This window comes from Dendrobium catenatum, unplaced genomic scaffold, assembly GCF_001605985.2.
Source record: "Dendrobium catenatum unplaced genomic scaffold, ASM160598v2 fragScaff_scaffold_712, whole genome shotgun sequence".
Taxonomy (NCBI): domain Eukaryota; kingdom Viridiplantae; phylum Streptophyta; class Magnoliopsida; order Asparagales; family Orchidaceae; genus Dendrobium; species Dendrobium catenatum.
In genome coordinates, this window is record NW_021319174.1 from 86,342 (window position 1) to 99,225 (window position 12,884).

At 35.7% G+C, this 12,884-nt stretch overlaps 1 protein-coding gene across 3 annotated transcripts; it reads right to left on the reverse strand.

Moving 5' to 3' along the window:
• On the reverse strand, nt 1-11,143 carry LOC110093251 (potassium transporter 6). Of its 3 annotated transcripts, none has more exons than XM_020818079.2 (9): nt 10,489-11,140; nt 9,868-10,399; nt 9,717-9,770; nt 7,705-7,965; nt 7,576-7,628; nt 2,896-3,019; nt 2,568-2,822; nt 1,505-1,911; nt 1-829 (listed from the first exon to the last, which is right to left on the reverse strand). In XM_020818079.2, the coding sequence occupies exons 1-9, from the start codon at nt 10,525-10,527 to the stop codon at nt 149-151; spliced, it is 2,406 nt and encodes an 801-aa protein (XP_020673738.1). In that variant the 5' UTR covers nt 10,528-11,140; the 3' UTR covers nt 1-148. The 3 variants fall into 3 exon arrangements, with proteins under 3 accessions (XP_020673738.1, XP_020673740.1, XP_028551761.1); XM_020818081.2 differs by having other exon boundaries at nt 1-793; nt 10,489-11,138; XM_028695928.1 differs by having other exon boundaries at nt 523-836; nt 10,489-11,143.
• Between the last annotated feature and the right edge of the window lie 1,741 nt (nt 11,144-12,884).

Sequence of the window (12,884 nt, forward strand, 5' to 3'; positions counted from 1 at the left end):
TTGAAACAAAAACTTGTCATATTCATTTCATAAGCTGCACCAAAAATTCAAGAGAACTCCCAAAACTAATTTTATACACAAAAACAAAAAGGAACGAAATCCAAAAAGAAACAAAGATTAAAAACCATGGTTGCTCTGTAAGACCTGCTCAAACAAGATAGTTCATTCCAACCTCAAGGGTGGAAGCATGTGGTATACTTACAGCATAAGATGGTCCCCTAGAGTTCCTCCTTAAGAAATCATACAAATTAAGAGCAAGCTTCTTCAAGAAACTAGAACCTCCCTTTGCTTTCATGTAAGAGTTTCCCAAGATGAAGGCTAAGCCAGACTCCCTTGCTTCCATCAGGTCTCGAAGCTCATCTCGCACAGTTGTGTCCATCTTTGGGCTCTCAGGCAGCACAAACCTCACCTTTTTTCTCACCATGATCGGAGATTGTATTTCTCGATGCTTGGGAAAGTCGTCGGAGTTCTCGCTCTCATGCTCGACATTCTCCTCCACCTCCCGAAGGCAATGCCGGATGCCGACCACCGCCATTTTCTCATCCTCCTTAGATGATTCTTCTGAGAGATTGTTGATCTCAGTTGAGGAACCATTGGACTGGATGAAAGCTGCAATGCTGCACATAAGGTCCTTTTCAAACTCAATGTCATCTTTGTGGATGTCATGATAGCCATAGCGGGCAATGCAACGGTAGAAACGGTATTCTTTTGGGCCAATCCGGCCGACCAAAAACCGTTCTTCCGGTTGAACATGCGGCACTGGCACGGATTTGATGCAGAGGAAGACGACAACCTGGTGCATTAAGGAGATGAACGGAAACAATGATGCCTGGTAACTTGAGAAAGGAACCGTTTTACACAACTGGTAAGCATAAATGCGCTTATATTAAGCATCATAAATAAAATCACTAGAATATAAATGGGACTTTGACATCAATTTTGAAGTGTATATCTTGTTGAAATTTTATGGAAAAACTGCACTAAGTTGCAACATATCCAAATTGTTTTCAGATTTGAACTGAAATTGCAGACTTTTTTATACTAAATATATGCAGAAGAATGGCTGAAAAATAAATCCATAAGCACTAAGCACCTCCAATCTTCATGAACAAGGCTATGTAATAACACCATCAACAAACCGTTACCATGAAACCAATATTGTAAACAATTTCAAACTAATATGTACATTAAGGCTTCGTTTGGAACGGCTTCTTTATTGCTTTCGAAAATGGCTTTTTACTAAAAAGTTGACGAAGCCTAAGGTTTCGTTTGTGATGACTTTCTTGTTGCTTCTTAAATCAGCTTTCTATTATAAAATTTTTAATTTTTGTACTAAAAAACTGCTTTAAGAAACAACATAAAAGTTGTCACAAACGAATCATAAATTTCACTTTCTATAAGTTTCATCTTAGCTCATCCATATATATTTGCCTAAAATTCAAATGGAAAATGGCAAATTTGTGATGATTATAATTTCATGAAGAAAACATCATGGATGACCTACCTCATGGAATGCAGGGAGGTTGGTGACAAAGTGAGAGAATATAGCAGGTATTCCAGAAACTAGCTCAGTATGAATAAGACCAACGCCTCGAACACGTACAAGCCCGAGTGTTGGGCCAAGACTTAGGAGCCAATTGATCGAGATCTTGTTCTGGACATCGAATTCGTACTTCTTGAGGGTACCATAGTGCCACACATACATGATGATCATAAATACAAATGAGAGGATGACAGGTACCCAAGCTCCCTCAAGAAATTTAATTAGGGAAGCAGAGAAGTAAAGGGCCTCGATCGACCCAAAGAAGAAGATGAAGCATAAAGCCAAGAAAATACTCCTTCGCCAGCAGAGAACAATTACAAGGGACATCAGGCAGGTGGTGACAAGCATGACGGTTATAACTGCAAGACCTGTTTCATAAAAGATTTCTCAAGCATCAAATTAAATGCTAAAACTAGAAAATAAAAATAAAAAACAATGCATACAATCAATTGACACAACAAAAAAAGCTATCTTCCAATTACAAATGCTAGAATCTAATTAGCCTATACTTAACTCTTTCCTTTATGAAAAACGTGCTTCTTTCTTGCTTATTTTTTAAGTTAGCAAACCAAAAGACAGAAAATGGCTCACTAGATATCTTCAGCAGATCAGAACTCAACTAAATTTAAGCTTCCAAGGCTATAATTTCCAAAATTGAAAAGTTCATAATATGCATAACTGTGAAGAAATAAAGTTCCAAGGAAGTGCTTCTAGCTAAAACTTCAAATGGCAATCCACACAGGTTGTGCTCAAAAAACACAGCTCAACTCAAAAAGCTTTCTAAAATCAAGACGATTATGATTACAAGAGCTCCAAAATATGATGGAACAGATGGTTGGAAGTCTCTGGAAACTTGAGGTTATAAGGAAATCTATTAAATGAGATAAACAAGAGCAAAAGTCGCATACCAGCATCCAAAGCTGAAGTTTTTTAGAGAATCTTCTAATTGATTCACAACAAAATTATACAATCTAAAGGACTAAAAGTTCAATATTATGAGAACTTCCAATTCACAATTTCATACCTGAGGCATTTCCCATTCGCTTCGTATCTCTGAAACCAATAGTAATGGCCAAACATAATATCATCAAAATCCAGTTGATATCCGGGATGTATACTTGCCCATAGAATTTGGGTGATGTGTGTATTATCTTCACTCTAGGAAAGCATCCCAAAGCAGAACATTGTTTTATTATTGAAAAAGTACCAGTAATAACAGCTTGGCTTCCTACCACAGCAGCAAGTATAGCTATACCCAGAACAGGCCACCTTAATTTCTCTAAAAAGAAAACAAAATGTAGCTTATACATGCAATCATCATATGGAGAAATTATATGGAGAAAAATGATTACCTGGTACCGATACATAGAATCCAATTCGATAATCATTTTCATTAAAATGGTGCTGGGATAGATGTGCAGCTTGCCCCATATAAGCTAGAATCAATGATGGATAAACCACAAAGGTAAAAGCAATCTGCACAATGTAACGGCTCCTCAGGGATTGATGAAGGAATTCCTTAAGAAATAGGATTCTCCTATTGGAAGAAGAACAAGAAAAAAAAAAAAAAACTTGCGCATCTATTCACCAATCATCTGTTAAGGAATGTTTTGCAAAAATTTCATTAATTCTAACTATTGCAATAACTATTTGATTTATACTTGCTTCCCCTTATCAATGTACAACAACATCAAGCCTTTGTCCCACTACGTGGGGTCAACTACATGAATCCTTTTTCGCTATTGTGTCCTGTAAAAGTCAAATTCTCATTTAAATCTAATAAAGAAAGATCATTTCTAATATTTTCTAACCAAGTTTTTTTAGTTCTACCTCTACCTTATCAATGTACAACATTAAAAAAAAAGGATTGGAGAGGAGTCTATTCTCATACGAAAATCAAAACAATAAAAGTTTGACACATCTCATTTGTGAAAAAAAAAAAATGGTTGAATGAAAACAAATACTAGCTTAAATGCATTTTAAGTGTAAACTTATACAAAAAAAAAGTGTAAACTTATAGGACTTAGGTTTTGTTTGGGACGGCTTTCTTACTGCTTCTTAAAGTAGCTTTTTAGTACAAAAAAAATAATTTTTGTAATAGAAATATGCTTTAAGAAGTAATAAGAAAGCCGTCCTAAACAAAGACTAAGAAGATGACAATCTTGACAGCAGCAATTTTCAATTGCTAATTTATATGAAACATTTTTTGTTACACAATTGCTCCCCATAGGCCTTACCAAATAGCATGGCCTGTGGCTTCTGAACCTTTGCATTTTCCTCAAAGGTGATCACCACATACTCAGTCTTGATTTTATGTTGCTAAGCTAACATGTGAAGAGAGGGTGAGATGGGTTAAAAATTATTTTGAATTCAACACCGATAACTCCGATAAGTTTTGCTAGCCCTTCGAACATGATTGATTCCACTCATGTGAGCATTAATCATTCCATATTTCCATTAGGAGCAAAATCAACAATTAGAAGCAAATTGAAAGTATGAATTCAAAATGAAATATTAATGCTTAGCGCCCACACAGTGGGTAACTAGTCCACCCGCCATTCAAGATTCAATCACATCGATATATATCGAAGGAAAGAGACCAAAGTCTCTAGGAAAAAGGATGAACTCACTTCAATCAAACGAACCTTAGTTGCACGAACCATAATCTGCTAGATGACTGCATCATTGGCATAATTCAGCAACAATTGATTCAACAAGAACAACCATTAGATATAACTTGGCATGGATGAGCCAATTCCGCAATCATCGAAGTCAATAAGCTCCACTTGGCCAACAAGTCAGCTTGCCTCCAAGTAGAAAGCAAATCAAAGCAGGTCAAATGGGAAGTAGAAAAGACGTGAATAATCTAGTGAGATCCACAATCTAGGCACTTTTGCATTGCTCAATCATGAAAAAATGCAACTCACAAATGACCATAAGGAATTCCACTCATTCAATGCAGTGACACCCAGTTGAAGCAGAGGCCAGCATGTGTCCTTTATAGTTTGAGCAACTATTAATACATACAACAAAACCTAGACTGTTGTCGGAATATCCATTCTAAATGCCCTGCTTGTGCAGGAGATAAGCCAAAATAAGTCAGAGAAAGCCAAATGAATGTAATTAAGGGATGCTTTTTTAGCTCCCTGAAAACCTTGGAGAGATTATTCAACCCATTGGTGAGTCTTCATTTGACAAAGAGTCCGATTACAAAGAAACCATCTTCCAAACCCCACTTCTCTCGATAGATTACGGAGACTTAGAACGACAAACTTTGGCATTCACAAGTCACACATAATTTTTCACAAAGATGAGAAACAAAAGCCAAATTGACTAGTTAGAATAGCCAAAACTGTAATGTCCGTCATCAAATTCAAGTAATTTTTTGTAACTAATCATCAATTTTAAATTAATTAGTACTTGTAAGTCTTCGAATGTTGAATGAGATAGAAAATAATCAAGATTTGGGTTGAAAAAGTAAAAAAAATCCAAGTTAGGATTTTGTTTGTGGGCCTCGTGGCTAGAAGTGTCAAAATGGGTAATTGGGTGGGATTCGATTCAAACTCAGAATTGACCCGGGTCTAATTCAGCTGAACCGAACCCGACCCGATTTTGCAAACAAGTCAGAAATTTAGACAAGGACCCGACCCACTAACATGGAGAAGGGAATAGAGTGAGTGCGTGTAGGGCATGCGGGCGAAGGGGGTGTGACACTGTGCGGGCGAATGGAGCTTGAGCGGACGAGAGCGCATGCGGGCTAAGGGGACTCCAACGGGAGAGGCGGTGAGCGCATGCAGGGTGCAGGAGAGCACGACATGCGTGAGAGCGGGCGAGGGTGCGGTCGTACGGGTGCTGACGCGGCACAGGCGCGGTGTGTTCGCAAGGGTTCAGGTCCAGGTGCATTCTGTGCGGCATCTAGAAACTTCAGTGAAAATGTTTATGTGATTATAAAAATAAGTGTTAGCCTCGAGATCAGGTATACATACTGAAATATAATAAATCTTTGTTTGGCTTATGCTTTATGTATTCTAAAGGCATTTATGTTTTTCTCTAATTAATTGCTTTCAAACTAATTACTTTTAATATATATAAATTGAGTTTTGATATCTAAGAGGGGTAAATGAAAAGTCTACTGAATTAGTTGATCTAACTCAATTCATTTAATGTTTCAAGAAAAGTCAAAGGTCCTATCGAGTAGATAAGGTGTAGAGGCAGATTTTGGGATCCAAATTGTTAAGGTATGATCTTGTAATCCAACATTTAATTATTTGGTGCATAAACTTTTATACTATGGATGATTGTAATTATGTTTGGGGTGAAATTAAAGTTGACTACACTATTTTATATTTTTGGGAGATTTAGTAGCTCCGGTTGTTATTATTTGTAGATAAAGTAGCTATTATAGGTTTAAGTGAATCCAATCCTTCAATTAGATCCTAAGGCGACATAAAAACAATCAGAAAATTTTCCTCCAATGCCAACTTTTTGGCTAGATTACTAATAGATTTCTGAGATTTTGATCACCTTACATTTTGATTTTTTGAAACATAAATTGTTGGTAAATTATAAAAAACTTTTTTAAGGTACTTTTTGCCAACTTAGGGCCTCCCACATGAGATAACTAAAACAAACCTACTTCAATGTCTTTTCTTTATCCCTAACTCGCTTATGCTCTCTCTCTCTCTCTCATGAGTAACCAGATAAGGGTTGGCCAAAGGCCACCTTGATGCCTATCTTGAATCCCTCTCCCATGTTACTTATCCCATATTGCTTCATTTCCTTCATGACTCTCTTTTTTCTATTTTCAACAATAACTATCCATTTATGGCCACCTCTTATGATAAGGAGTGTGGGGGTCAAACTTAGACCAAATACACTAGAGGTCAAACCCATTTTAAACCAAAAAGTAAAAGCTTATAAGTGCAACCCCTTCATATTTTTTATGCCAACTTATTTTCAACTGCCCAATGTCGGCCTAAACATAATTTTAAGGCGTCTTAGCAATCATTACATCATGTGAGAACTCTCTACACCTATCATCACTCTAATTCAAATTGAAGATTTTCAACATCAAATATGATGCACTAAGATCCCACTCAATCATATGGAGGCCATGCACAAGTCATACACTCATAAACCTTGCTCGGCCTTGGTAGAAAGGACCAAAGACCTATGAGAGACACAAACCACATTAATCCCTTGTAGTCTAACAAGAACTGACTCTGATACAACTTCATAAAGAGTGGACTACAGAGAGATCAAATTTAGAACAAATATACCAGTGGCTAAATCCATTTCAACCTGAAAACTTAGCCTTATGGGTGAAGGCCAACCACTTGGTATTTTTAAAACAACATATTTTTCAACAATTCAATGTATGACTAAACCCAAGTTGCATGTCTTAACATTTTAGACCTAATGTAAATTTCTATGGAGACAAATTAGATTTGGCATATAAAATTATAATATGAATTTATGTCAAATCAACCTAACTTTGCAACCTATAAATCTTATTCTCCTTTTATCTTACTTTCTCATAATATTTGTAAACTAAGGTACTCCTAAGGTTTTTATTTTTTTAATACTTGGAGAAAATTTAATTACAAATTCATACACACCATATGTCAGGCCTAAAACTCACAAACTTGTGGTTGGAGCTTAAGCTCCAAACAAGTAGGCTACGATGGGCTACATATCTAAGTTATTTATTTAAATATAATAAAAAATAATAAATTTTATGTGTATGTAATTACTTTTGATGATTAGATAAATTACACACATACACATTAATGACGTGTTCAACTATTTTGCATCCTTTTTTGTTTACAGGATATTACATTTCAATATTAAATTGCCTTGTTGGTGTCACTCGGTCTATTTTGAATTCATATATACTTAATAAAAAAAAGTAATGGTAATATCAACTTCCTTCAAGCTTATTGTTAAAGGCACATACTTCAGTAAATCCCAAGAATACATAAATTTATCTATAAGATAAGAAAACCATAGAAAATAATAAATAGTTTCCTTACATTTATAGAAAACTGAGAGAAATGTCCCAAATCTGCAAACATTGCCTCAGAACCTACAAATTGTTGAAGAAAATTAGAATACTAAAATAATGTAGAAATTGAGTTGAAATTACTCACAATCTACAATACCTGTAATGCATAATAGGATTCCACCCAAGGACATCCATCCACCCTTTTGTGTCTTCTTCAAAAACTTATACATGTAGTAAGGAGACAATGCTTGATATATCTTTGGATTCCAATAGAAAATATTATAGATACCGATCATGCTGATAGATAAGAGCCATGTTATAACAATTGGTGCAAATAGGAATCCTACTCGGTGAGTACCAAAATGTTGTAGTGCAAACAAGCAAATCAATATGACACAAGCAATAGGAACCTCGACATCTGCAAAAAGAAAATAATAATAATTGAGCACATGATAACAACATTATAGCATAACCATGTTAAATGAAATATCCACTATAGACCAATAACGCTTTCCTCAAAAAATCAAAACAAATAAATCTGCATTGAAAATGGTAATAGAAGGCATAACCAAGACCATTTGTAGTGTTCTGTGGCCTTCTCTGTTTATGACTGATATTAACAACAACATATTCTCAAAAGAAATTGGAATACATGAAGTTTCTCTCACATCTTTTATCCCTACATAGAAACCTTCCAATCTTTTGGTGCATGACAGATAATTCAATTTAGGCTTCGTTTGGGACGGCTTTTTTATTACTTCTTAAAACGGAGTTTTAGTACAAAATTTTCAATTGTTGTACTAAAACTCTATTTTAAGAAGCAATAAAAAAACATTCTCAAACGAAGCCTTAGTCTCCATATCAGAAGCAAAAGGACAGCAAGATCATGGTAATGAGGAACATGAGCCTTAGATAACAGTCGAAAAAAAAACCCAAATGTCTTGATCCCGACAACAGAGTTGATTTTTATCATGCACTGATAATTTTAACAAGCAAGTTTATCCATAAAATTATTTGCATAGCCAATTAACAAGCAAGATCAAAACGAGAAAGGGGGATTTATATTCTTTGATATGGAGTCTGATTCAAAATCTTGCAGGAAGGGAAATCAATTTGTTTCAAAGAAAATGGTGTACTTGAATATAGATGGCCCAGCCAAATGTGCTCGGCAGAATGCATCCATTTCTTGCTTGAGGAAGACATGACTATGGAACAACTGATACAACCAAGATCACTATTATTAGTTTATCTTTGTGGATTCTCCATAGATGACATCCACTAGGACAAATCAACTTTTATAAAGTGTAAATCACTATGAAACAAAACTGTATTAATATATAATTAAATGAATAGTTGTCATCTATAAGTTCTGTAAACCATTTCAAATCCAAAATACTGTTGATATGAGATGTTGACAGCAGAGAACGAGTTCTATTCACACTTCAACGGTAGAATCTAACGAAGAGAATAAACTTGAAAATGTCAATATTTCATATTCTTAATTAGAGTAAGTTCTGGGAAAATATTTACATGCATTAATTGCTCAGAAAACAGTACTTTCAAATCAAAATCTCATCATCATTAGCCATATCATAACTGTTTGGGGTTTGGCTTTCGAATTTTCATTCTCCTTTTGTTCCTCTTTGAGAATCTCAAATTAATTTACACGAATCTTTTTGCACAACCATTATCCTTGTTACCATTTGTCTAACCTTCTTTCTCCCTAAAGTTTTCAACGCTAATTAACGGAGGAAAATCAGGAGTTTATCTTCAAACCAGGTTAAAATTCAAAAGAGAATTGAAAATGTTTTCCACAACCAAAGTCGCAATCAGTCAAAAAAATTGAAAGGCCAACAAGAAAGAAGCAAATAGAAGCCAACTTCAGTATATGACCAATCAAAATCAAATGATTTCCAATTTACGTATGAAACATTAGCGGTAAGAACAAGGAACCAAATTTAACACGGCCAACAAAACTAAGCACTGTATATTTCACTTTTTAATCTCATAATTCCTGTCGGCAAACCATCGAATAGACTATTTATGCTCAATGATCCATATTCGAATAGAATATATGTAGCAAAGATAAATATAACTTAAAGTCAAAAACTTTAAGTAAAAAAGAAACAAATAAATGAAGAGCAAGATTGAAAATTAGATGTCCCTTACATTTATGATGCTCCTTTGCCATTGAAAGTTCCAGCCCAGAGATAGCCGAAAAAACTAACAAATAGAAGCATCATTAAAAGCATAATTCAATATGATCAAACAGGATAAAATTAGGGGAAAAACAGTAAAGCAAACTAGAAATTCAAACTACCAGAAAGTGCAGGGGTGAATACACCATCACCAATAACCATGCAAGTCCCAATTAAAGCAAGAATCAGGAGAAGTCGCTGGAGCACCTGGTGTTTCTCCAGCAATCTCTTGACTTTCAACGGGGCCGCGGCTGGACGGCCACCGCTGCCGGCCCCTCCATCAATCGACTCTTCGCCGCTGCGACTCAGACTGTCAGTCTTCTTGTAAGCTGAGAGTTCCTCGTCTGCAAGCTGACCATTTGGAAGAAACCCAACTCGGGCGTGCCGGCAAAGAAGAGAGTAGAGAGCAAAGGTCCCTCCTTCGCCATTGTCGTTGGCTCTGAGGACTATGAAGACGTATTTTAGGAGAGGAATGAGAGTTAAAGTCCAAAACACAAAGGAGAAAACTCCATAGATCTCTTCATTTGTCTCAGAATGCTTAATATCTTCCGCGAAGGTACTCTTGTAGACGTAAAGAGGGGAAGTGCTCAGGTCGCCGTAAACCACGCCAAGGCTCTGGTACGCGAGCGTGAGAACCGTACGCCATGATTCTCTCTGCAACCCAAACAAAAATCTTTTTTACGCAGTTCGAAATCAAATGATAAGAAAACAAGGAAAAAAGAGGTAAATCCCAGTTCACTCACCTTAAAGGTGTTCAAGTGAGTCCCGCCCTCAAGATCCATGGACAAGGGATCAAAACCTTAACAAAAACATGTATTTTTACCAGAAAGGTGAGCTTCGACGGAAATTATGATAAGAGAAGGAGAATTGAATCTTCCTAACAAAGCTGGAGTTTTTAGAAGTGGGATGCAAGTGTAATGGGAAGATTCTTCTTTGTATGACTGCTCGCTCTCTCCAGAAACCAAAGTATGGATTCAAGGAAAAAGCTCCGGTTTTTCAGGTACGGGCTGTATTGCATGGTAGAGAAGAAACCGTCCGCTCTTTTCTGATATAGATAATAAAGAGAAGAAACTATTCCTGCCCTTCTGGGTTGTTCTGCGAAGGACGACGATTACCTACCTACCTTAACCTTGATTTTGGTCACCATATTTTTAAAATAAATTCAACCGTTTTAGAATTTATCATGATAAAAACTGAAAATTTATAGACATACTTCGTAGAATTCTTTATATTTATATATATAATACGTCTTAAATCAATTTTTTTCTCTTAGTTCTCCAAATAAAACTATCACTTCATACTCAAATTAAATTCTAACATGCTAATAATAAAAAAATCATATTTTTATGCACAGCACTCTGAAAAATAACTTAGCTTATTATTTTGTAAATGAATTCATTCAATATTTTAAACAACAATAATAGCTTAAGAAGCAAAGAGAAAGGTGGGATGGTGGGGTGGGAAAGGCCAGTGAATTGCAAAGGGGAAGGGAAAAGAAAAAGGTGCAGTTTTTTACTTTTTCAAATTGGGAGAGAAGGATATTTGAATTGCTAGTGAAGAAGATGGAGCTTTTGGGCCACCCACGTGGCTGTGGGTGCCGTTGTGAGTGCAAGATGATGGCCCAATTTTGTAAATTAGAAAGTGATAGATTAGTGCTCCTTTGGCACTACAAAATGGGTAGGGCACCCACTTATCAATGCTTGGGTTTCAGATCTTTTTATTTTATTAATTTTTTTTATTAAAATTGAATGCCAAAATTCAAATATGGGGGATTTATATATATTCCAACTTATTTCATATTATTTACATATCTAATACTTAAAAGTTTAATATTACATTCCTATTACTCATATAAAATTTTAATATCAAATATATTACTCTTATATTTCATTTTTACCACCCTATAAATTTTAATATTTCATTTCATGCACTCATATTTGTTCTATGAATGATAGACAAGAGCAAACTTTAGAATTTAGAAATGATTGGTGTGTACTCTATATTTTGTAAGCCATGACTATGACTTTTATGTAGATTGTGGATCAAATGCTCTCTCACCTTATCATGTAGATAGATTTGGTTGAAGTCTGAGTCATATAATTTTTTTTGTCTTCTTGATTATATTTTATGTTTTCCTCAATGTTTATTTACAGCGCATCTAGATCTTTTTTATACTTCCACTTCAACTTTAGTCTGGAACGACTTTCTTACTGTTTCATAAAGCAGTTTTTTAGTACAAAAATTAAAATTTTTATACTATAAATCTGTTTTAAGAAACATAAAGAAGGTATCCCAAATGAAGCCTAAGGCTGAATTTCTTTCTGCTTTGTAAAGCTATTTTTTAGTACAAAAATCTCTTAAAAGCACAAAAAAAGCAATAATCTAAAGCTGTCCGAAACGAAGCCTAATTAATTTTGAACTTTGGAGAACTAAGATCATTTTAATGATCTAATTTGTTTGGTATTGGCATTTGAAGTTACAACAAAAAATTATTGTGGTTTAAGCTTGTTGCGTCCAAGAGAATTCGCGGCGGTAGAGAAATATAAAATTTGACGTCTTAGCATTGTACGAAAATCCGGCACGCAATCAGATAAGAGAGTGTGTAGCATTCATAGGAGACACCAATATTTTTACGTGGAAAACCCCTAAAAAGGGGGAAAAACCATGAGGCCTTGCCCAGTTTGAATGAATCCACTAGTATTGCAGTTGATTACAAATGAGGTCCTTCCTTGGGAGAATGCCTTAACTTGATGTTCATTTTATAGGGTACATTACATGATGTGAATACAAAGAATAACTATTGACGTGTTCGTTTGGTCGGGAGGACCATAGTCTGGTGACAGAGGTCATAAAGATTGTAGTATGCGGATGACGTAAGTTAAGAGGATCGTAGTCGGCTGGCGATGGAGGTCGAAAGGACTATAGTAGGTGGCGACGTAAGTCAGAAGGATCGTAGTTGGTGGGCGACATAAGTCAGGAGGATCGCGGTCGGCCGGAAGTATTGTTGTCTCGCGACAGAGGTCGGAAGGACTGTGTCTGCCGATGATGGTGAAAAGGACGGCGTCAAGTAGAAGTCCAATAATGTAAAGAATTCCATCTTCGGATATACGTCCAGCAAAAGTCTGATGATTGGTAGAAG